Source organism: Narcine bancroftii, chromosome 4 (assembly GCF_036971445.1).
Source record: "Narcine bancroftii isolate sNarBan1 chromosome 4, sNarBan1.hap1, whole genome shotgun sequence".
In the NCBI taxonomy this organism is placed as follows: Eukaryota; Metazoa; Chordata; class Chondrichthyes; order Torpediniformes; family Narcinidae; genus Narcine; species Narcine bancroftii.
This window is the reverse complement of record NC_091472.1, coordinates 208,868,913-208,891,305: the sequence shown is the minus strand read 5'-3', so window position 1 is coordinate 208,891,305 and position 22,393 is coordinate 208,868,913. Positions and strand designations below refer to the sequence as shown.

General features: G+C 45.0%; 2 protein-coding genes and 1 pseudogene across 6 annotated transcripts in view; 2 read left to right on the top strand and 1 right to left on the bottom strand.

The window, feature by feature from the left end:
• The window catches only part of LOC138761544 (zinc finger protein 229-like), a 50,833-nt gene extending 37,733 nt beyond the window's left edge, over positions 1 to 13,100 (top strand). The window contains exons 3-5 of one of the 5 annotated variants that reach the window (XR_011356360.1): positions 1,358 to 1,474; positions 11,038 to 12,157; positions 12,774 to 13,100. The gene's annotated coding sequence lies outside the window, so the exon portion shown is untranslated. Of the gene's footprint in view, positions 1 to 1,357; positions 1,475 to 5,875; positions 10,735 to 11,037; positions 12,158 to 12,773 lie in introns of those variants that run through there. The other 4 variants (XR_011356362.1, XR_011356361.1, XR_011356356.1 and 1 more) reach the window with 4 other exon arrangements.
• On the top strand, positions 3,955 to 4,421 carry LOC138761554 (small ribosomal subunit protein eS24-like; annotated as a pseudogene).
• A 4,339-nt stretch (positions 13,101 to 17,439) lies between the features above and the next one.
• On the bottom strand, positions 17,440 to 21,639 carry LOC138761546 (zinc finger protein 436-like). Its single transcript, XM_069933858.1, has 2 exons — positions 21,503 to 21,639; positions 17,440 to 19,109 (listed from the first exon to the last, which is right to left on the bottom strand). Exon 2 carries the CDS (start codon positions 18,608 to 18,610, stop codon positions 17,633 to 17,635), a length of 978 nt encoding a protein of 325 aa, XP_069789959.1. The 5' UTR covers positions 18,611 to 19,109; positions 21,503 to 21,639; the 3' UTR covers positions 17,440 to 17,632.
• Between the last annotated feature and the right edge of the window lie 754 nt (positions 21,640 to 22,393).

The following is a 22,393-nucleotide window of genomic DNA, read 5'->3' as shown; positions in this document are numbered from 1 at the left end:
GGAAAGGTAAACGAGGCAGTTAATTACACTGTTTCAATTCCACTACTGGCTGCCAGGCCTTGCATGCGTTTTCCCGAGTTCTATGGTTTCTTCCAGTTCATCAAAATATTGTAGTGGGTTTGACATGTTAATTGGGTGTAATGGGCCGGAAGGGACTTCTACGCACCACATCATTACACAATATATAAACCCCCACTGGCCATTTCTTGCCATGGATGCTGCCAGACCCATTGAATTTCTCCAGCTTCTGATTCTTTGCTCAAAGATCCCAGCATCTGTACTTGGTATTTTTTCACAGTAAGTGTTTTGTCTTTCACAAATACTTGAGCAGAATGTCTGTGGAAGCTCACTGTATTCGATTGGCTCCTGACTTCTCAGCGTGAAACTGAGCCAGTGCTGAGCCTCCATGGCATCGCCCTTACCCAGAATTCCTCATGCCCCAGAATGGACCATATGGGTGAATGGGAATCGAGTGTGGAGGCGTTGAGAACCGGAAGCCTTGGATGTGTGGGAAAGATGTATATGTGATTAAATGGCAAACGATTCCAGAGGATTGGGGTCAGGTAGGGATTAATCAGGCCCTGGGCCCGGCCTGCGGAGCAGCACTCGATGAAAACACCATGGCCCCCACTCCCCTCCCCCATTGCATCGGGAGGCTGGGAATTTTCCTGCATCTCATGCCCAGTTCAGAGTGTGCTGCAGGCACATTGCTGGGTATTGTGTGGGATAGATCGGTTTCTAGCTCATGAGAATTGTGGGTATAAAGGTAGCCATGATTAAGAGTACTGGCATTTAGAAAACACAGGTAGAAGAGAATAGGAAAGAATTCAGGTGCTAGAATCTGGAACAAAAAAACCCTACAAGGATCTGTGGAGGCAAAATGTTCCAATCCATATCCACAAGAGACTTCAGATTTTGGAATCTGAACCAAACTGCTGGGGGAATTCAACAATTCAGTGGTTTAAGAAAAAATGACAATCTGTGGACACTGTGGTTGAAGTAAAAACACAAAGCTGGAGAAACTCAGCAGGTCAAACTGTGTCCTTGAAACAGCAAAGGTAAAAATAGGTTGAGCCCTTCATCAAGGTAATGGAAAAATGTCAGCAGGCATCTGGACTAAAGAGTAGGGGAGGGAGGAGCATGGTTCTAAAGGTGGAGAAGGGAGGGAGGGCACAGCAACAAGCAAGGGGAGAGGGATGGCTGAGTGAATAGAGAGGGAAGGGTGGATGAGACCTGGAAGGGGGATGGGGGTGGGGGTGGGGGAGAGGAGAGCAGATTAGCAGAAACCGGAGAAGTCAATGTTAACACCATCTGGCTGAAGAGGGCCCAGACACAAAATCAGATGTTGTTCCTCCAGTTTACAGGTGATCTTGGTGGGACAGTACACAAGGCCATGGACATGTGAGCATGGGAGTGGGACACAGCAGTGAAATGGTTGGCCACTGGGAGCACTCTGTCATGGCTGCTTTATCGGGTAAGATTGGGATTGTTGCAGAGAGTGGAGGGCAGAGCATTCAGAGGAATTAAAATTATAATACAAGGGGGGAGGGGGTGGTGACTGAGCTGATTGATGCCTTGAGGGTTATAGGTATGAAGTCATGAAAAATGAAGACATATGTAGAGTATGTCAGCACAGTATTATGGGCAGAAAGTCCTGTCCTGTGTGTAATGTTCAGTGTAGAAGTTGAGGTTTCTGGTTGATACTCTCCATTTGGAGTGAGAGGGAATGAGAAAGATTGCCAATATATAGCTACGTGTGGATGGAAGGGGGAGAAAGAGAGAGACTCTTGACATGTGGTTACTGAAACAGCCCTTCCAGAGGAGGCAGAGGTTCATTACAATATGTTTATTATCTGAAAACCATTTTACCAAAATTCTCAGTTATCTAAATTTTTTTTGGCAACAAACATGATGTCACAAGTTGAGAAATAATTTTACCCAACGTGCTCATGTGGGGATCTGATGCTCTGTTGGCTCCAGTTTGGTAACAACACAGCTCAGAACCAGCTGGGAAGACAGATGCTGAACTCAGGAAGCAGGCTGGAATATCGAGCCATCAGTGAGTGACTGGAGGAAGTCAGTGGGTCAGATAATGTGTGGGGAGATTGTCTTCATTTCAGTTAACTCCCTCCTCTCTCCCACTCCAGTTCTTCTTTACCCTCCATTGTACTTAGTTCTCTGCTGTCCTGCCATCATCAGGGAGAGTGGCCTCCTGGGCAGGAGCAGGGACTGTGGTTGGAGGTGTCGGGGATCAGCGACTGCAGCAGGAGCAGGGACAGTGGTGGGAGGTGTCGGGGATCGGGGTTTTGTTTCAGGTTAGATTGTTGTGTCCAAGTCTCTGACCAGCATTAAAATTCAAAACTTATGACTTTACATTAACAATGTAACGTGCTGAATTCACCAAAGTGGAAATATTGTTTGAAGTTCTGTCATTAACTTACGATGGGTCATCTCAAAGGCCAAGTTCGGACCCACACATTCTAAAACCCCGTTTTATTTGTGTTCTAAAACCCATCCTGCATCAAGCCCTCCCCTATCTCTGTCCCTTCTCCATTTCTGATCTAAACCCCTGCCCCTGATTGATCACATTTGCAGATACAAGGCCAGGTTTCACATGTCCATTGATCATGTTCACCTCTACCTTTCTACCATCTCTGGACCATTTCACTCTGTCAGGCCTCTCACGCTGTTCAACCAACACGTGGATGAGCAGAAACTTTCCACATGGTTATTTCTAAGCAGTGACTTGGATCCATTCCAGTTATAGTTGATAAAGAGCATCATGATGTAAGCATCTTTGCTGTCCAGATGTTCCAGGGCTTCGTGTAGGGCCAATGAGGTGACATCCACTGTAGACCTGTGGCCGCGATAGATGAACTGGAATATAGCCAATGTCACCACCCAGACAGAAGCTGATTTGCTTCATCACCAGCCTTTCAAAACGCTTCATCACTGTTGTCATAAGTGCTACTGGTTAACAGTCTTTAAGGCAGGTTACTGCACTCTTCTTGGGCACCGTATAATTGATGCCTCTTTGAAACAGGTCGATACCACATCCTGCTGGAGTGAGATATTCAAGGTATCTGTAAGTTGGTCAGCACAGATGTTTAATACTCGGCCAGGTCCTCCATCGGGGCCAGATGCTTTCCGTAGATTCACTCTCCTGAAGGCAGCACGCACATCATCCTCAGAGACGGACAGGATGGGATCATCAGGGAACGTGGGGTGGTTCTTCTCTCATGATGTGGCATGGAAGTCCTCATCCTGGATGCAGATGAGACAGAGGAATTGAGAGAATGGAATCCTTACAGGGGATGGGGTGGGAAGAGGTGTAGTCGAGGTGGCTGAGGGAGTTGGTGGGTTTGTAGAAGATGTCTGTCGAGAGTTGGTCTGAGACGGAGACAGAGAGTTCGAGTAGAGTGTTGCTGGAGGTGGAACAAGTAAAGGGTGTACTTCTGTGGGAAGTGGCAGAGCATGTGGCGGTCACTGGAATTTGCACTTCAGCATGTTGTCCAAAATGAGACAGCTAAAGTGTGCACAGCAAGATCCCACACAGTGAAAAGTACAGGACCATAACATGAAAAAGAATCAATATGACTAATCAATGTTGATTTGAGATAAATATTAACCAGGCGGGAAAATCCCCTTGTTTTTAACAATAAAGCCACATGATCTTGTACACACATCGAAGGGAGCAGTGCACTCTCGGCACTGCTCCTGGACACAAGCTTCAGTAAGACTTACCCCATCAAATCACTGTCTTAGACACAACAGCTGCCTATTGAATCAAGGATGGCACCGCAGATTGTTAATAGAGGCTCCCAGTACCCTCGGCTTTTCAGACACTGAGTCTAATTCTGGGCACCATGGGCAGAAAGGACATTGGGGGTGGTGCTGGTGGTCTCAGAGATTCACCCAGTGGTGTTGCATCAAGGATGTGCTGGCTTTCTCAAGCTCAGGACAGAAGCGATGGCAAAGATGAATGACACTGTGACCATCAGAACGACGAAGTTCATGACAAACTGGTTGCTCCAATGTAAACAAATGGTTGTTGATCCTGGCAAACCCACGGTTCCCAAAACAGAAATCAGGGAAAAGTTGGCAAAGATGTATAAAACGATGCCAGATGTTGTGTTCATTTTTGGGTTCAGGACATAGTTTGGCAGTGGCAAAACAACAGGATTTGCCATGGTCTACGATTCCCTGGACTACGCAAAGAAGAATGAACCAAAACACAGGCTAGCAAAGCAAGGTTTATTGGAGAGGAAAAAAGTTTCTAGGAAACAGCGAAAGGAGCGAAAGAACAGAATAAAGTTCGTGGAACAGCGAAAGCCAACGTTGGTGCTGGCAAGAAGTAATGTGACAATAGTTGTGAAGTACTGTTGGCATGCAGAGTTAACCATGGACTGCCATCTCAAATTGTTTGTCTTCATGCTCAAATAAATGCTGTAAAAAATGGGGGGAAAAAAGGGACGTGCTGGAGAGCTGCTGGGCAGGGGAGTGATACAGCAGGTGGAGCGGCGACCTCACCGCTCCCCCAAGTTCAACTACGGACCCCAGTTTTGTGTGGGGTCATTTCGCCCTCTGATCACATGGGCATCCCCTGGATGTTCTGCTTTCTTCCCGGCTCCCAAAGATGTCCAGGTTGATAAGATGCGGTAAATTGGCCCTACCCTGTGCAATCTAGAGTGAACAATGGGGATTTTGTACGTGTGAAATGTGATGTGTGCGTGGGTGCTTACCAGTTGGAGGGAACTCAGTGGGCTGAGGAGACTGTTTTTGTGTTGTACACTTCTATTGTTATCCTCAGAGCAGAGATTAAGGGGACATTTTGAGAAGTTTCCACAGTGGTGGGTTTTCATTGGACATTATTTTTACTGGCACGGGAGTTCAGGAACTAATGTCACATATTTAGTATAATTAACGCAAAGGGCAGAGAAATGAGCAGAAGATTTGCATGCAGAGTTCTTGTGGGACATCATCTTTGAAGAGGTGGATAGAATGCAGATTCAACAGGAATTCAAATGAAATCAGACCAAAATGAAGGAGTGGCGGCGCACATCTCTGAGTGAATCAGCCCCGTTTGTATCGCCACACCTTCGGGGCGTGCTCATTGCCTCGTGGCTTAGGCTACAGCTTGTGCCCCGGGCCAAGTGATGATGTCACTGCTGTGTAGTCTTAAAGGGGCATGCACGAAATTCAAATAAACAGTTCAAATGAAACCTCCACCGTGTCCAGTGGTGTGTTTCTGTGTGTGTAGCAGCCACTACATTGGTGACACAGCAGAGCCCAGGCGATATCTGGTCTTTAAACATGGATTCATCAGTGATCAGCGCTGTCTCCATGAACCTCCCCCCCCCCCAACTTTTGGACCCATCGGCTCCACACATGGTTCGGGCAGGCAGAGGCGCAGTTTCATCCTAGGCTGATCACCTCGGACTCCACCAGGTTCTACCATGTGGTGAGCGCCCTCGATGAGGAAACTGCGGCCAGAGTGGACTACCTGATCCACGATCATCCAGAGGAGGGCAAGAATGTCGCCTTCAAAGCCCTCTTTCTCGGAACCTTTAGTCTCTCCCGTTGTCAGCGCGTGGCCAGGCTGATGCACCTCGATGGCCTGGAGGACAAAGCCCCATCTGCGTTGATGGATGAGATGCTTGCACTGGTGGAAGGTCATAAACCCTGCCTGATGTTTGAGCAAGCCTTTCTGGAACAAATGCTGGAAGGCATCCAGTTCCTTCTAGCGGACGAAGATTTCTCAGACCCCCTGGAAGGTTGCAGCCCGCGCGACGTGTTGTGGTGAACTAAACAAAGAGAACGACGCTGCCATGAACTAGGTCACCTGCCCTGGACCCAGCTGACCACAGCCCATCCCCAGACAGAAGATGGAGGAGCACCAAGTGTTTCTACCACCAAGCCCGCAAGTGCCGCCAACCCTGCTCGTACCAGGGAAACGACTAGGCCAGCTATTGCTGATGGCTGCGACAGCTGGCCACATGAACAGCCTCTTACATGTGGTGGACAAGACCAATGGATGGCATTTCCTGTTGGACACCAGACCCGCCCTCGAATCCCACATGAGAGCATGAGGCCTCACCCTGCGGGCAGCAAACGACACCGACAAAGATCCTCAGCACACTGACCATTCAAGTACACCTCGGACCAGACAAATACCGCTGAAAGTTCCTACTGGTCACCATGAGAACTGCACTGTTAGGAGCCAACTTCCTCAGAGCACACAGCCAGCTGGTTGACCTGAAGGGCAAGAGGCTCATGCACACTTGTACCTTCCAGACCCTCCGACTTGAACCACCCAGCATGCACAGCTCGGGGATAGCGACCATCTGCACGCCCAGGAACAAGGACTCCCGCATCCTAGATGAGTTCCCTGCCATCTTACGGCCACAGTTCACTGCCACCATACTTCAGCATGGCGTCCACCACGACATCGCCACACAGGGCCCTCCACTCCACCCAAAGGTCAGATGACTGCCGCCAAAGTTGCAGTTAGCAAAAGAGTTCTCCCACCTCCAGGAGCTCAGCATAGTCTGCAGGTCGGACAGCCCCTGGTCCTCTCCCCTGCACATGGTCCCAAAGGCCTCTGGGGGATGATGTCTGTGTGGGGACTACTGCCGACTGAATGACGCAACCATGCCGACCGATACTCCATCCCCCACATTCAGGACTTCACGGCCAACTTACATGGCGCCAAGGTTTTCTCCAAGGTCACCTTGGTAAGGGGCTACCATCAGATCCCCGTACACCCGGATGACATTGGCAAAATCGCCATCGTCAGCCCATTTGGCCTTTTCGAATTCCTCCGGATGCCAATTAGCCTGAAGAACGCAGCCCAAACTTTCCAGAGGCTCATGGACGCAGTGGGTAGAGATTTGGGCTTCACGTTCATCTATCTCAACTCCATCCTCATCACTGGTCGAGATCACAATGAGCACAAGTCCCATCTCTGAGCACTAGTCCCATCTCCGCACACTGTTTGCCCACCTGGCTGAATTCGGCCTCAACGTCAGTTCAGGAAGGAGTCACTACAGTTCATGGGCATACTATCACTGAGGATGGGGCAGCACCATTGCAAGACCCCTGGCCCAAGGCCATACAACAGTTCCCCTGGCCAGACACCCTCAAGGGTCTGCAGGAGATCACTGGGATGGTTAACATCTACCACTGCTTCATCCCAGGGGCCGCATGAATAATGTGCCCACTGTTTGCCCTGATCTCAGCTAAACAAAAGGCCCTCAAGTGGTCGAAAAAGGTCAAGACATCCTTCGTGCAGACCAAGGCCGCCCTCACGAGTGCCACCCTACTGGCCCACCCACGACCCGGCGCCCGCACAACACTCTCAGAGGTCACATCCACCACGGCCATCAGGGGTGTCCTTGAGCAAGAGGTCAATGGGCAGTGGTGCCCCCTGGCATTCTTCAGCTGGCACCTCTGACCACCCGAGCTGAAGTGCAGTGCATTCAATAGGGAGGTCCTGGCCCTAACCCTGTACCTCTCAATCAGGAACTTTTGCTACCTCATGGAGGACAGACCGTTAACCGCCTTCATGGACCAAAATGACTCAGGACCTTGCCATGGCTAAGGATCCCTGGTTGGTGCGCCAGCAGCGACACCTTTCCTACATCTCGGAGTTCACCATCAACATCTGACACCAGACGGGTAGGGACAATGTTGTTGCTGACGCGCTTTCCAGATCAACTATCCACAACTTGTCTCCTGGCCTGAACTACACCCAATTAGCTCAGGCCTAGAGGGACAATGAAGAGATGCAGGTGTAATGGAGGATTTAGACCAGCTTATGCAAGAAGTGATGCAGTTGCATCAGAAGACATAATCTAATTTCCACCATGAGGCCCAGGATGCAGTTGAATCAGAAAACATTATCTAAATTTACACTATGGGACCCAGGGATGCATATGAATCAGTAGACATTATCCAACTTCCACCATGAGGCCCAGAGATGCAGTTGTCTTTTGTTGGTCGCAGACTGTCAGGAGACCTTGAAGATAATTAAATCATTTGTTCAAAGAGATAAGATCTGAAGTAAACAACTTTTGCGTAATATAAGCCATGGTCCCACTGCTGAAGTTTGAGACTCTCCCAGAGGTGGCAACATCTTTCAGCAAGAAGAACTTCAAGAGTCCAGCTATCGTCCCGGTCGAGGGAGGTGGAGAAGCTGCTACCGGCGCCCCGACAACCTACTACAAGTGTGCAGTCGTTGCCTCACTTCGGCAGTTGGGAGTCCAGGCATTGATAAGTATAATTGGGAAGGGCTTGCATATTGTAGTGTGAATTCAGCTTTAGATTTAGTAATAAAGGTTTGTATAAACTGAACTGCTCTCGGTGTGTGTGTGTCTATTTTCTTTCGGTAGCTCAAACACTGTGACCAATCTAAAACGAACAAAATGAGAGGTAAAAGTTTACCCAAGACAGCAGGCCTTCCAAACCTCCATCACCGGCCTGCACCTCGAGGTCCTGAAGCTGCCAGGCAGCCATGACAAGGTTCTGTGCGATGTCTCGACCAGCTCGCCGCAACTGGTAGTCCCCCTGCAGTGGAGGCTGCAGGCATTCCGGATGATTCGCGACCTGGCCCACCCCTCAGTCAAGATGACGGTGCGCATAGAGGCGGAACGCTTCGTCTGGCACAGGTTAAAAACACGTGGCCCAGATGCCAAGCCTCCAAAGTCCAGCACCCTGTCAGAGCCCCGATACAACATTTTGACCCACCTGCCAGGAGGTTTGACCATATCCACATTGATATAGTGGATGCCCATTGCCTTCTGACTGTAGTCAACTGGACGATGAGGTGGCCGGAAGCCATCCACATCAGGGACACTTCCACTGAGTCCTGAGCAAGAGCCCAGTTCACTAACTGGGTTGCCCATTTCAGCATTCTAGCCCACATGACCAGCGACAGGGGCACCCACTTCACCTCCGCCCTCTGGGCGCAACTGGTCAACTTGCTTGGGAATCAAGCTCCACCACACCATGGCATATTATCCCCAAGCGAATGGACCTTTGGAATGTTTCTACCGGCATCTCAAGGCGGCTCTCATGACGTGGCTAAAAGGGCCCAACTGGACAGACAATCTGCTGTGGGTCCGGCTTGGCATTCGAACAGCTCCGAAAGAAGACCTCCAAGTCTCATCCGCAGTGCTCGTCTACGGTGCACCACTGTCACTACCAAGGGAGATTTTCAGAGAGGGCACAGAATCCAGAAGAGAGATCCCAACCCTGCTCATGGACCTCCACAACAGGCTCTCCTCGCTGGCACCCCTAGCATAGCAAGCACCCGGTGAACGTCCCCAAAGAGCTGGCCTCAGCAGAGTTCATGTTCATCTGGCGTGGCCCACACCCAATCCCACTGCAGCTCCCGTATGATGGCCAATACAAGGTCCTCCACCGATCAGGACTTTACCCTGGACATTGGGGAAAGGGAGGAACTATTCAGTTGACCAACTGAAGCCAGCACATAAATGGAGGGGTCAGCTGCCCAAGTGGCGAGACGTGTAAGCAGATTCTGGGGAGGGGAGTTGTGTGGCGGCGCACATCTCTGTGAGCGAACTGGCCTTGTTTGTACTGCCACGCTGGCAGGGCAGCTGCAGAAGGGTGCCGTTGGGGCTTCCTCATTGCCTCGTGGCTTCCTCATTGCCTCGTGGCTTAGGCCACAGCTTGCGCCCCAGGCCACGTGATGACATCACCATTGTGCGGGGTGGGGGGCGTAGCAAGATAGCGTAGAGTCTAGATGTGTGATCTCGACCTCTCTGGCCAGACTTTTAAGTTCCCATTTTTTAACCCTTTGTTTTCAAGTTTAAACTTTTAAATTTTTAGTTTAAAGTATTAAGGAACTATTATGGCCATTAATGGTAAAAAGGTTAAACCTCAAGTGCAAAAGAAGTTACATTTTCGAAGAGTTGAAGATTTGGGGCCTAGATTACTTGATACAGCCTCAGGCTTAATCTCTTCAGTGTCTAAACCTCAAAGACTGCCTGTGGGAGCTGGAAAACAAATGTCTATTACTCACCAAGTGAAGGAAATGATCAGGAAGCATTTCAATCTGAAGATATCGCTTTCCTTCGTGATTTTGTGAAAAAATAACGAGATGAGGGGGGAGACCAGTGGCGACCCCCTGAGGAAGTCTGGGTGCCGTCACTGGGAGTCCAGACCCGTAGTAAAACTTTTAAAATGCCTTCTGTTGAGTTGCAGCAGCAGCTGCAGTTACCTTGTTCTGCCACTACGTCAGAGAGAGCAGGGCTGAGCTTTTCTGACTTACAGTGTATGCAATTAATAGCAGTTATTTAACCTCTAATGAATGAGATGGTTCAAATAATAAGTTCAGAAATGAATATAGTTAAAGCACGTGTGGATGCATCTTATGAAGAATTTTAAAAATTTCAGACGGCTTTTTTGGACTGTAAACAACAAGTGGCTTCTAACACAGAAAAAGTGTTGAAGGTTGAAAAATCAGTCATAGAATTGGGAGAACGTGAGAAGGAGTTAGAGAGAAAAATAGACTACTTGGAGAATCAAAGCAGAAGGAATAATGTGAAAATCATTGGTTTGCCAGAAGGTATAGAAGGACAAGATCCTCTTCGTTTCTTTAAAGACTGGATCCCACAAGTATTAGGGCAAGAATTTTTTTCTGGAGGATTGGTACTGGAAAGAGCCCATCGAGCTCTAAGAAGAACACCCTCAGCTGGTCAACCACCGAGACTGGTAACAATTCGATGTTTGAATTATTTGGACAGAGAAGCAATACTTCGACTAGCAGTGCAAAATGCGAGACAACGACAAACTCCGTTATTGATTCAGAATAGCAAAGTTTTTTTCTATCCTGATTTGAGTCAAGAGGTCATTCAATGTCGACGTCGATTTAATCCAGTTCAAGAAGCTTTGTGGCGTAAAGTTATAAGTCTACTTTTCGCTACCTGGCAGTGTTGAAGGTGTTTTATGGAGTCTATCAATTTCAGTTTTTTGAGAATGATCGTGATGCAATGATTTTTGTTGATTCATTACCAGATATGAGGACAAAGACGTAGTCCACCATTGTTTCCTAAAGAAAAATCTGGTTGTTCTGGAAACGGAAGAAATGGCAGAAATGGGAAAAACGGGAATGGAAAGAGTCCAACTTCTTCTGAAATGGGATCTTCGAGATTGGAATCTCTTGGATGAAAAGAAGAATTTTCTTTTTCTTACTTTATTTTTTTTGTTATTATGATATTTTGATGTTATTCATTGTTTGGCTGGGGAGGGAGAGATTTGCTAATCATTTGCTAAGTTCTTTACTAGTCATCAGCCACTGGTGGGTGACCCACACCCAATTTTTGTTTAGGGATTACTACCTTTTGGTAGTTTTTTTTTGGGGGGGGATTTTTTTTTCTTCTTTATTATTTTTTTTTATTTTTATTTTAGTTAGCTTTTAATTTGTGATTTATTTTCCTATTGGAGGGCCTATATACATTGATATTATTGGTATTTAGTAATATTAGTAGATATGTCAAAGTTGAGGTTTGCTACTTTTAATGTTCGAGGATTAAACAGTCTGATTAAGCGTAAGCGAGTTTTGGCGTATATTTAGAAAATGAAAATTGATATTGTTTTTTTACAAGAAACACAGTTGAATGTGAAGGAAATTAAAGAGGGACTGGGTTGTGCATGTATAGTCTTCTTCATTTAATTCTAGGGCTAAAGGCATAGCAATCTTGATACATAAAAATTTATCTTTTGAATTACAATCAATGGAGGAAACGGCAGGATGTATTCTTAAATTGAATTGTAAGATTTTTAGTGAATTTTGGACTTAATATTTATGTCCCAAATGCAGATGATGAAATATTTATTTCAGATGCATTTTTATGTTTGGGTCAGGCTAATGATAATATTTTAGTTGGTGGTGATTTTAATTGTGTTTTTGAACCTTTATTAGATAAATCTCTGAAGAAAGTTAAGAAATCTAAGATGGCAGTTCAGGTTCAAGCATTGATGAAAGATCTTAATTTAGTAGATATTTGGAGACGTCTTAATCCAACAGAGAAAGATTTCTCCTTTTATTCATCTAGACATGAATCGTTTTCAATGATTGACTTCTTTTTAGTGTCGGCACATTTACAAGGGAAAATACAACAAGCGGAATATAAAAGTAAGGTGATTTCAGATCATTCCTTGTTATATTTTACATATGCAACTTCTGAGAAAACTCAAGTGGCCTATCGTTGGAGGTTTAATACAATGTTGTTAAAAATATGGAATTTATTGATTTTTTGAAAAAAAACATTAATTTTTAAAAAAAATTCTAATACTGTTCAAAGTAAATTTGTATTATGGGATGCTATGAAAGCTTATTTGAGAGGACAAATAATTAGTTATACTTCTAAAATAAAAAATAATTGATTAAATCAGAGTCTTGAATTAGAGAAACAGATTGATGAGTTAGAAAAGGAATTCCAGAAAGATGCTACAGAAGATCAGAAAATAGAATTATCTAGGTTGAAATTGGAATATAATACTTTGCAATCTTATCAATTTGAATGTGTGATTAATAAGACTAAACAATGGTATTATGAATGGGGAGAGAAAGCATATAAGGTATTGGCGTGGCAATTGAAGAAAGAACAGATTTCGAAGACTGTTAGACTGAATTCTTTTATTATATAAAACTCATGAGATTAATGATGAATTTTGTTCATTTTATAAAAAGTTATATACATCTGGAGGAAAACAAGAAACTGGATCGATTGATCTTTTTTTTATCACAGTTGAATTTACCGATATTAGAGGATGCAGATATACAGGAGTTAGAAGGACCATTTATTGATTCGGAAATTAAAACGGCTATGATGGAAATGCTGAACGGTAAGTTGCCTGGTGATGATGGATTTTCGGTTGAATTTTATAAAATTTTTTATGATAATTTATCTACAGTGTTTGGGGATGTATTATGTCAAGTTGGAGAACATTATGAATTACCTGAGTCTTGTTCTAGTGCTTTAATCACAGTAATCCCAAAAAAATAGAGATCCTTTGAAAGTATCTTCATATAGACCAATTTCATTGTTAAATGTAGATTATAATAGCTAAAATATTAGCGAATAGATTGGCTAAATTTTTACCTCAGTTGATTCATATGGATCAAACAGATTTTATAAAGAATAGATATGCTTCAGATAATATTTTGTGTGATTAGTTTGATTAATAGATTTCGACAATCTTCAGATCACCTGATGGTGATATCTTTAGATGCAGAAAAAGCATTTGATAGAGTTGAATGGAATTTTTTTGTTTAAAGTTTTGGAGAAATTTAAGTTTGGTCCTTTCTTAATTGGTTGGATTAGGGCTCTATATAGTAAACCGGTAGCTAGGGTATTGACGAATGGTTTGATTTTGGAATATTTTAAATTGACTCGATCAACTCGTCAAGGTTGTCCTTTATCACCAGCTTTGTTTGCGTTAGTGATTGATCCTTTAGCACAGCTGATAAGACAAAATACACAGATACAAGGTATGAAAGTTTTAGATGAGAAGTATAAAATTAATTTATTTGCTGATGATGTATTGGTGTATCTAACAAACCCAGCTCAGTCACTTTTGCATTTGAAGGAGTGTTTAATACAATGTGGATGTCTTTCTGGATATAAAGTTAATTGGGAAAAAAGTGAAATATTACCAGTAAGTGAAGGATATTATTCAGTTTATAAGAATATTATTAATTTAAAATGGACTGATCAAATTAAATATTTGGGTATAATTTTGAATGTTTATTATCAATCTTTATATAAATTATGTTCTGTTAATTTAAAAAAATTAAAACTGATTTGATTAAATGGAAAGATTTACCTATTAATTTATTGGGTAGGATAAATACAATTAAGATGAATATTTTTCCAGGTATACAATATTTGTTTAAATCTATTCCTTATTTACTTGATAATTTTTTTTTGAGACTTGAATAAAATGGTTAGGGAGTTTTTATGGAGAGGTAAATTTTCGAGAGTAGCTTTGAATAAATTAACTTGGAAATATAAGTTAGGGGGATTACGTTTACCACATTTTCAAAATTATTATGAAGCAGCCCAACTTAAATTTATTAGTTCATTGATGGATTTGGTACGGCCTCCTAGTTGGGCCAAAATTGAGATGGCAAATATTTCTGAATCTGAAATACATCAATTTTTGTTTAGATGGAATATAAATTTGTTACAACAATATAATGTGCCTATGCTAAAACATTTAATGAAGTTATGGATAAAGAAAAATAAAATGATAGGCTTTAGGGGTAAATTATCGGCTTTGACTCCATTGTACAATAATCAACATTTCTTTTTCAATACATAATCGAAGTTTATTGCGGAGATTTAAAGGTGTGAAAAATTTGGGAGATTGTTTTAAAGAGGGTAAATTTTTATATTTTAATCAGATAAGGGGCAGTTTTGGTATTGATAAGAACTTTTTGTTTCTCTATTATCAAATTCGATCTTTGGTAAAATGTATGTTTGGTAGAGATATGATTTTACCTGAAATTACTAAATTTGAGACTTTTCTTATGAAGGTACCAGAGAAGGATTATATTTCATCTATGTATCAAATATTACAGGATGGTATGGATAAAAAGGGTTGGGATAGATCTAAAAGTAAATGGGAAGTGGATATTGATTTTTATTTTTCCTGAGAATGATTGGTTAGATATTTGTTATGATAGTGTAAATAGACTGATAAATGCACATTATGCAATGATTAACTATAATTTTTTACATCAATTATACTTAACACCTGAAAAATTTAAAAAGTATGGTTTTCATGAATCAGATTTGTGTTTTCGATGTGGTAATACAGTTGGAACTTTTTTTCATGCTGTTTGGTCTCTCCACTGGCCACCGTGACAGAGGTGCACCAAAGAAAAGGTACAAGGACTGCCTAAAGAAATCTCTTGGTGCCTGCCACATTGACCACCGCCAGTGGGCTGATAACGCCTCAAACCGTGCATCTTGGCGCCTCACAGTTTGGCGGGCAGCAACCTCCTTTGAAGAAGACCGCAGAGCCCACCTCACTGACAAAAGGCAAAGGAGGAAAAACCCAACACCCAACCCCAACCAACCAATTTTCCCCTGCAACCGCTGCAACCGTGTCTGCCTGTCCCGCATCGGACTTGTCAGCCACAAACGAGCCTGCAGCTGACATGGACTTTTTACCCCCTCCATAAATCTTCGTCCGCGAAGCCAAGCCAAAGAAGAAGAAAAGAACATATACATAGACTGCAGAGCCCACCTCACTGTCAAAAGACAAAGGAGGAAAAACCCAACACCCAACCCCAACCAACCAATTTTCCCTTGCAACCGCTGCAACCGTGTCTGCCTGTCCCGCATCAGACTTGTCAGCCACAAACGAGCCTGCAGCTGACGTGGACTTTACCCCTCCATAAATCTTCGTCCGCAAAGCCAAGCCAAAGAAAGAAGACATATACAATCTTTTTGGAAAAAAATTCAATTGTTTTTAGAATAACTGTATAAGATTAAAATACTTTTAGATCCAACAGTATTTTTATTGGGTAGTTTGCAACCTCTGAAAGGCTTGGGATTAGATAAGTTTCAGCTTGCTTTTGTATATTTAGCTTTATCTGTGGCAAAAAAATGTATTGCTAGTATGTGGAAAGATACAAATATGATTGATATTAATAGATGGCATAATGAGATGAGATATTGTTTAATAATGGAAAAAATTATGTATGTTTTGCATGATAATTATTTTTTTATTAATAAATGGTTGTTATATTCAGAATAGTTACATTTCAATTTACATTGATTAGATCTTAATATGTATATTTAATTTTTCTTTAATATTTTTATTTTTTCTTTCTTTATGGCTCTCCTTAGGAGAGTTGACTGAAGGGGGGGGTTCTTTTCTTTTCTTTTTTTCTATATATAAAAAATAACATTCATGTTTATGGTTAATTGTTGTATATGTCATATACTATTTGTTTCTTGAACAAATAAATAAAGTTTTTTAAAAAAACCATTGTGCATGTGGAACTCCCATTGGCCTTAAAGGGGCACACATGAAATTCAAATAAACAGTTCTACTGGAAACCCCACCGAGTTCAGTCGTGTGTTTCTATGTGTGCAGCTGCTGCTACAAAAGAAACATTTTCCAGACCAAGTTCTGCAGTCCAGAACTAAGGTCACTGTCTCAGGTAAAGAGGTTTGTTGATTTAGGATTGAGAACTTTCTTTGTGGAAGCCACAGTTGGCTGAAATGGATGTACATCTGGAGGCTCTCAACCAGAATACATGGGAGGGTGAAAGAGACAGAGTCAGCCAGTCTGTTGAATGGCCAAATGTTGCTGCAATTTGATGTTGCTGCAACACTATCCTGAACTGATTATCTCCCTCTCATCACAGGCCCGTTCCTTCTACTGCTGCCCCACCCCTCACCACCACTCCCCACCCCTGCCCTGGGTCTGACTCTTGACCCTGTTTGTCATCCACTCATCCCTCCCTACCAATCGCTCCCACCCTGGCACCCTCCCCTGTAGCCGCAGGAGGTGCCACACTGGCGCCCACACCTCGTCCTCACCACAGGCCTTTCAAGTGAAGCAACACTTCACTAGTGTATCCTCAGGACTGATTTACTGCATCCGGTGCTCCCTTTGTGGCTTTCTCTACATCAGAGACCAGTCACAGACTGGGAGATCGCTTTGCTGAGCACCTTTGCTCCGTCTACACCAGTGGCCAACCACTTCAGTTCTGTGTCCCACTCCCATACTCACATGTCTGTCCATAGCCTCATATACTATCTCATCAAGAAGACTCATACATTGGAGGGACCACACCTGATTTTCCATCTGGGAATTCTCCAGTCAGATGGTATTGACATCAACTTCTCCGGTTTCTGCTAGCCTGCTCCCTGTTCTCCCTTCCTTCCCTTCCACTTGTCTTCTTTCCCTCAGCTCTCCACCCCCTCTCCTCTATTCACCCATCCATCCCTCCTCCCCCTGATCGCTGCTGTCCTCTCCCTCCCTTCTTCACCTTTCATCTCCTGCCTTTGGAACTACATCTTCCCCCCCCCCACCACCCTTTTATTCAGACACTTGCCGACATTTTCCATACTTTGATGAAGGGCTCAAGGCTGGAGCTTCTGTAATGTAGTTTTATCTTTGCTGTGTAAAGACACTGTTTGACCTGCTGAGTTCCTCCAGCATTGTGCTTTCACCTCAACCTGTCTGCAGATTTTTATGTTTTACACCTGATAAGCCATCACTCTGTTACCAAATTTCACAGGGGTGTGTGTGTGTGTATATGTGTGTGTGAAAATAAAAACACCACAGCAGCCTGACAGGATTAGAGAGGAGCAGAAGCACTGGCCAGTTGGCCTCACTGCATGGTCTTTCTAATGCACACATTGCAGAGACATTACAGCCTGAGGCACAAGATCCAAGACAGAAATATTTTATTAGCACCAGATCCAGAATATTTAACCCAAGTCCAGTTAATGGGAATATTAACATCAGTAGAAACAACTGCCGAAACCCAGGGTACAATCAAAATCTAGCTCTTGCTCTCATTTGTGACCCTTCATTTTCTCTCAGCAGCTGCAATGGTCAAATTGTAAACGCATACTTTTTTTTAAATTTTCCCCACAGCGTGAATCTGCTTGTGTCTCAGCAGGTGGGAGGACTGAATGAATCCCTTCCCACACTCCAAACAGGTGAATGGCCTCTCCCCTGTGTGAACGCGCCGGTGCCTCATCAGGTTGGAGGACCGAGTGAACCCCTTCCCACACTCCAAGCAGGTGAACGGCCTCTCTCCGGTGTGGACCTGCTGATGTTTCACCAGGTACCTCGATTGGGCAAATCCCCTCCCACACTCAGGGCAGGTGAAGGGCCTCTCCCCAGTGTGAACCTGCTGATGCATCAGCAGGTTGGATGACTGGGCGAAGCCCTTTCCGCACTCTGAGCAGATGAAAGGCCTCTCTCCAGTGTGAATTAGCCGATGCTTCAGGAGGTGGGATGACTTTGTGAATCTCCTTCCGCACTCTGTGCAGGTCAGCAACCTCTCTCCGGTGTGAACCCGCTGGTGGGTCAGCAGATTGGATGCCCGGGTAAATCCCTTCCCACATTCAGAGCAAATGAAGAGCCTCTCTCCAGTGTGTATCCGCTGGTGAGTCAACAGGTGGGATGACTGAGTGAATGCCCTCCCGCACTCCGCGCAAGCGAAGGGCCTCTCTCTCGCGTGAACCCGCTGGTGCTTCAACAGGCTGGATAACTGAGTGAAAGCCTTCCCGCATTTGGAGCAGGGGAATGGCCTCTCTCCGGTGTGAACCCGCTGGTGCGTCAGCAGGTGGGATGACAGAATGAATCCCTTGCCGCACACAGAGCAGATGAAAGGCCTCTCCCCAGTGTGAACCCTCTGGTGCGTCAGCAAGTGGGATGACAGAGTGAATCCCTTGCCACACACAGAGCAGATGAAAGGCCTCTCCCCAGTGTGTACTCGCTGGTGAGTCAGTAGGTGAGACGACCGAGTGAATCTCTTTCCACAAACCAAGCACCTGAATGTTTTCTCTATGATTTGATCTTGTTGCTGCCTCGGTAATTCACATGACATCTTTGAACAATTGCAGTTGTTTCTCTCAGTCTCTAATGAGCATCAAACGTCCCTGCATCAAAGGTCTGAGAACAACGGTTCAACAAGGTACAACGTGGAACTTGTGCGAATGCACATTTTTCCAGCCGGTGCTGGGAACTGTTTCTTTCCATGAAATTAACAACTCAGACTGGTACATTGCTTTGGTCAAGCAATATTTGTTTAAGAAAATATTAGTGGGTTCTCCAGATTGGTTCAACAAAATCTCACACGTACAGAACATGCCTTTGGTTTTCTCTGGCTGTGACTGGAATTCTATCTTCTCTGGCTCTTCCCACCGTCAGCATCCTTGAGCATTCAGTGACCTGGGGCTTGCTGTCAACCGTGGTTTGTGAACTCTTCTCGGAAATAAAACAAACAAGCACCTCTTCTTCAAAGGTTGATAATATTCAGATGTTGGCGAACTCACTGATACTGGAGATCTGGTGCGATGTTCTGTTCACCATTCATAAATCCTCTGCTGCAAATGGAGCACAGAAAGATTATCAGGAGGTGTAGGACAGCATTTTGGAACAGACAATTTTGTTTGCATGGGAAGTCATGATTACTTGGTGGCACTCTGGGATCTATCAGAAAATTGATGCACTCCAGAGACTTGAGCAGAAAACCTTTTCCCTGAGAACATTGCTCTTTGGGATGAGAATCTTTCAAATGAGCTATGTAGGAGGACATAAGTGTCCTCTGGCAGTTTCTTTACCATATTTCCCACCAAAGAATTATTGAGGACCCTTTCCATCCACAGTATCTTTGACCCACTGCCATCAGGAAAGAGCTACAGGAGCTTCAAAACCAGGACTGCCAGGCTGGGATATAGATTCTTTCTGCAGCCGGTGAGATTGATGAACTGAGTAAATCATTCCAAAATTATACCTTCATGTATACTGTTTTATGTGATTATTTTGTGCTGTGCATTGTATGTGTGTGCACCATGGTCCAGAGAACTTAGTTGTACGTGTACAGTCAGACTTGAACTTCCACCACTATCTCTGTAATCTCTTCTCTCCACTTTTGATCCACTGGGGCAATTCATGGTGGACAATGAAATTACAAAATCGTTCATGTTTGCCATATGGGATGAATCCATAGATAACCTAAATGGTCGCAGGACACAACCGAACACAGGATGTCAATGTGAAGTGGCAGAACCACTGATTGTTATTCACACAGTCCTAGAATAATTCATTGACAGAGCAGTTTTAATTACGTGGAAAGACTGAACAATCTGAGGTGGTTCACCTCATTTGAAGAAGTGACAAGCAGGCTGGATCAGGGAGATGCAGTGAACACTGTGTATTTGGATTTTCAGAAGGCCTTTGACAAGGTGCTGCTCATGAGGCTACTTAAGAGCCCATAGTAGAACAGGAAACATACTAGCAATGGGTAGAGCATTGATTGATTGATTGGTAGGAAGGAGAGATTTGGAATACTGGGATCATATTCTGGTTGGCTCTAGTTACTGGTGAGGTTCCTCAGGGGTCGGTGTTGGGGCCACTTCTTTTTATGTTGTATATTTATGATTTAGATTATGGAATGAGTGCCTTTGTGGCCAAGTTTGCAGATGATATGAAGGTCAGTGGAGGAGCAGGTCGTGTAGACAGATTTGGAGAATGGGCTGAGAAGTGGCAAATGAAATACAATGTTGGGAAGTGGACGGTCATGCACTTTGGTCGATAAAATAAACAACCAAACTGTTTTTTAAATGGGGAGAAAATTGAAAATACCCAGATGCAAAGGGACCTGGGAGTCCTCGTGCATGATAACCTGAAGGTAAACCTGCAGGTTGAGTCGGTGGTGAAGAAGGCAAATGCAATGCTGCCATTAATTTCAAGAGGAATATGACAGCAGGGATATGATAAATAAATTATAAAGTTAGACACACAGTGCAGTAGCAGGCCCAATTTACACCTAATTAACCCACATCCCCACATATTTCAAACGGTGGGAGGAAACCGGAGCCCCCCGAGGTAAAACCCATGCAGAGAACATACAAACTCCTGACAGACAGCGCCGGATTCGAACCCTGGTCTGATCCCCATCATTGACGCTGTAAAGGTGTTGCACTCACCACTATGCCAACAGTGTGTCCATGAGGCTTTATAAGGCACTGGATGTTGTGAGCAGTTTTGGGCTCATTTAAGGATGGATGTGCTGATGTTAGAGAGGGTTCAGAGGAGGTTCACAAGGATGATTCTGGGAATGAAAGGAGGAGGAGCATTTGACAGTATTCATTGGAATGTAAGAGAATGGGGAGGGGGGAGAATGGGTCTCATGGAAACATTTTGAATGTTGAAAGCTGTAGATGTAAAAAGGTTGTTTTCCATGGCAGGACAAGAAGGCACAACTTCAGGGTTGAAGGGCGTTCATTTAGAACAGAGATGCAGAGGAATTTCTTCAGCTAGAAGGTGATCTATATATGGAGACCAGATCATTGGGTGTATTGAAGGCAGAGATCCATAGATTCTTGATTAGCCAGGGAATCCAAGGTCGGGCAGTGGTGCTGAGGGGCAGAATGGATCAGCTCATGATTAAAGGGCAGGGTAGGCTCCTAACAGTGAACAAGGGGGAGATTTGACAACTATAATGGTACCCCGCGGAATGTGCTCGCCGGTGAGCTGTGCAGAATCAATGTCCCCCGAATCAGTTCACGAAACAACAGAGAAGACCGGCGCCATGGCGACCAATGTCCGCCTTCCCACCCACAATGCCCCGGCGCTCAGAAAGCTCTCTCCGTCCCGTGCCCCACAATGCCTCCCGGGCAGGACGGAGCAGGCCCGGCGCTAAGCGCGAACGGACCCAACCTGTCTGGTGAGCGGGCCGGAGGAATCCCGCCCCAGTCCCGCAACCAGCACGTACCCGGCTCGGTGATTTATAAGGCCGACACTGCGAAGCTCTGCTCCATCAACCGTCACCTCATCAGAGGTGCCTGCGCTGGAGCACGGCACTAGCCCGCGCCTGGAGCAGCGGATGCGTCTTGCCGGGTCAAGGAGCCGGCGTGACAACGGCATGGAACGCGGGGCATTGTGGTTATTGTAGTTTGGAGCTCACCCACTGGGACGAAGGCGGAGGTCTGCAGACCTGCTCAGGGACCGGGCTAAACAGAACACAAAATATTGCAGATGCGGGCGTCGGGTACAAACGCAAAAGTGCCACGAAATTACAAGGCAGAGGAAGCCCTTTCCTTGGGATGTGGCGTGACCTGCTGAGTTTCTCCAGCAAGTTTGTGGATTGTACTTGAGTCCGGCATCTGGAGACGCTCTGGTTTACCGGGAATCTGAGAGAACAGATGGGGGGGGGGGGGGGGGGGGGGGGGGGTGCTGAACCATAGGTAATACATGTGGGAGTGGGGGTAGAAGAGATGGGGGAGGGAGAGGGAACCACAGGTTATACAGGTGTGTGAGGGAGGATGACAGTGATTGCCTCCTCCCCCCGAACTTTGCCTGCAGAACTAGAAAGGCTTTGTTCTGTTTCTTTTGACCTCTCGTGGCACATAAGTATCACCTTTTGCACTAGGTTAGGTAGCTAGAGCGTGTCCGTACCGGACAAGGAGTGGGGGCACGTAGTGCCAGATAATATTAGGCTCTTGTAATTCAAGTATGGATTTGAAGACCTAAGAGCAGAGGCAGACGTTCTCTGCCTGGCTAAAAAGGACAGCAAGTCTGCACAACCAACCCCTGTACTCTTGAACCCGTGTCACACTCTTGTGCTCTTAACACAACACTCACTAAATTCAAACAACATCCCAAA

Coding starts and splice junctions, on each gene's coding strand:
- LOC138761546 (XM_069933858.1), bottom strand. CDS start 18,610: ATGTCATGTGAATTACCGAGGCAGCAACAAGATCAAATCATAGAGAAA.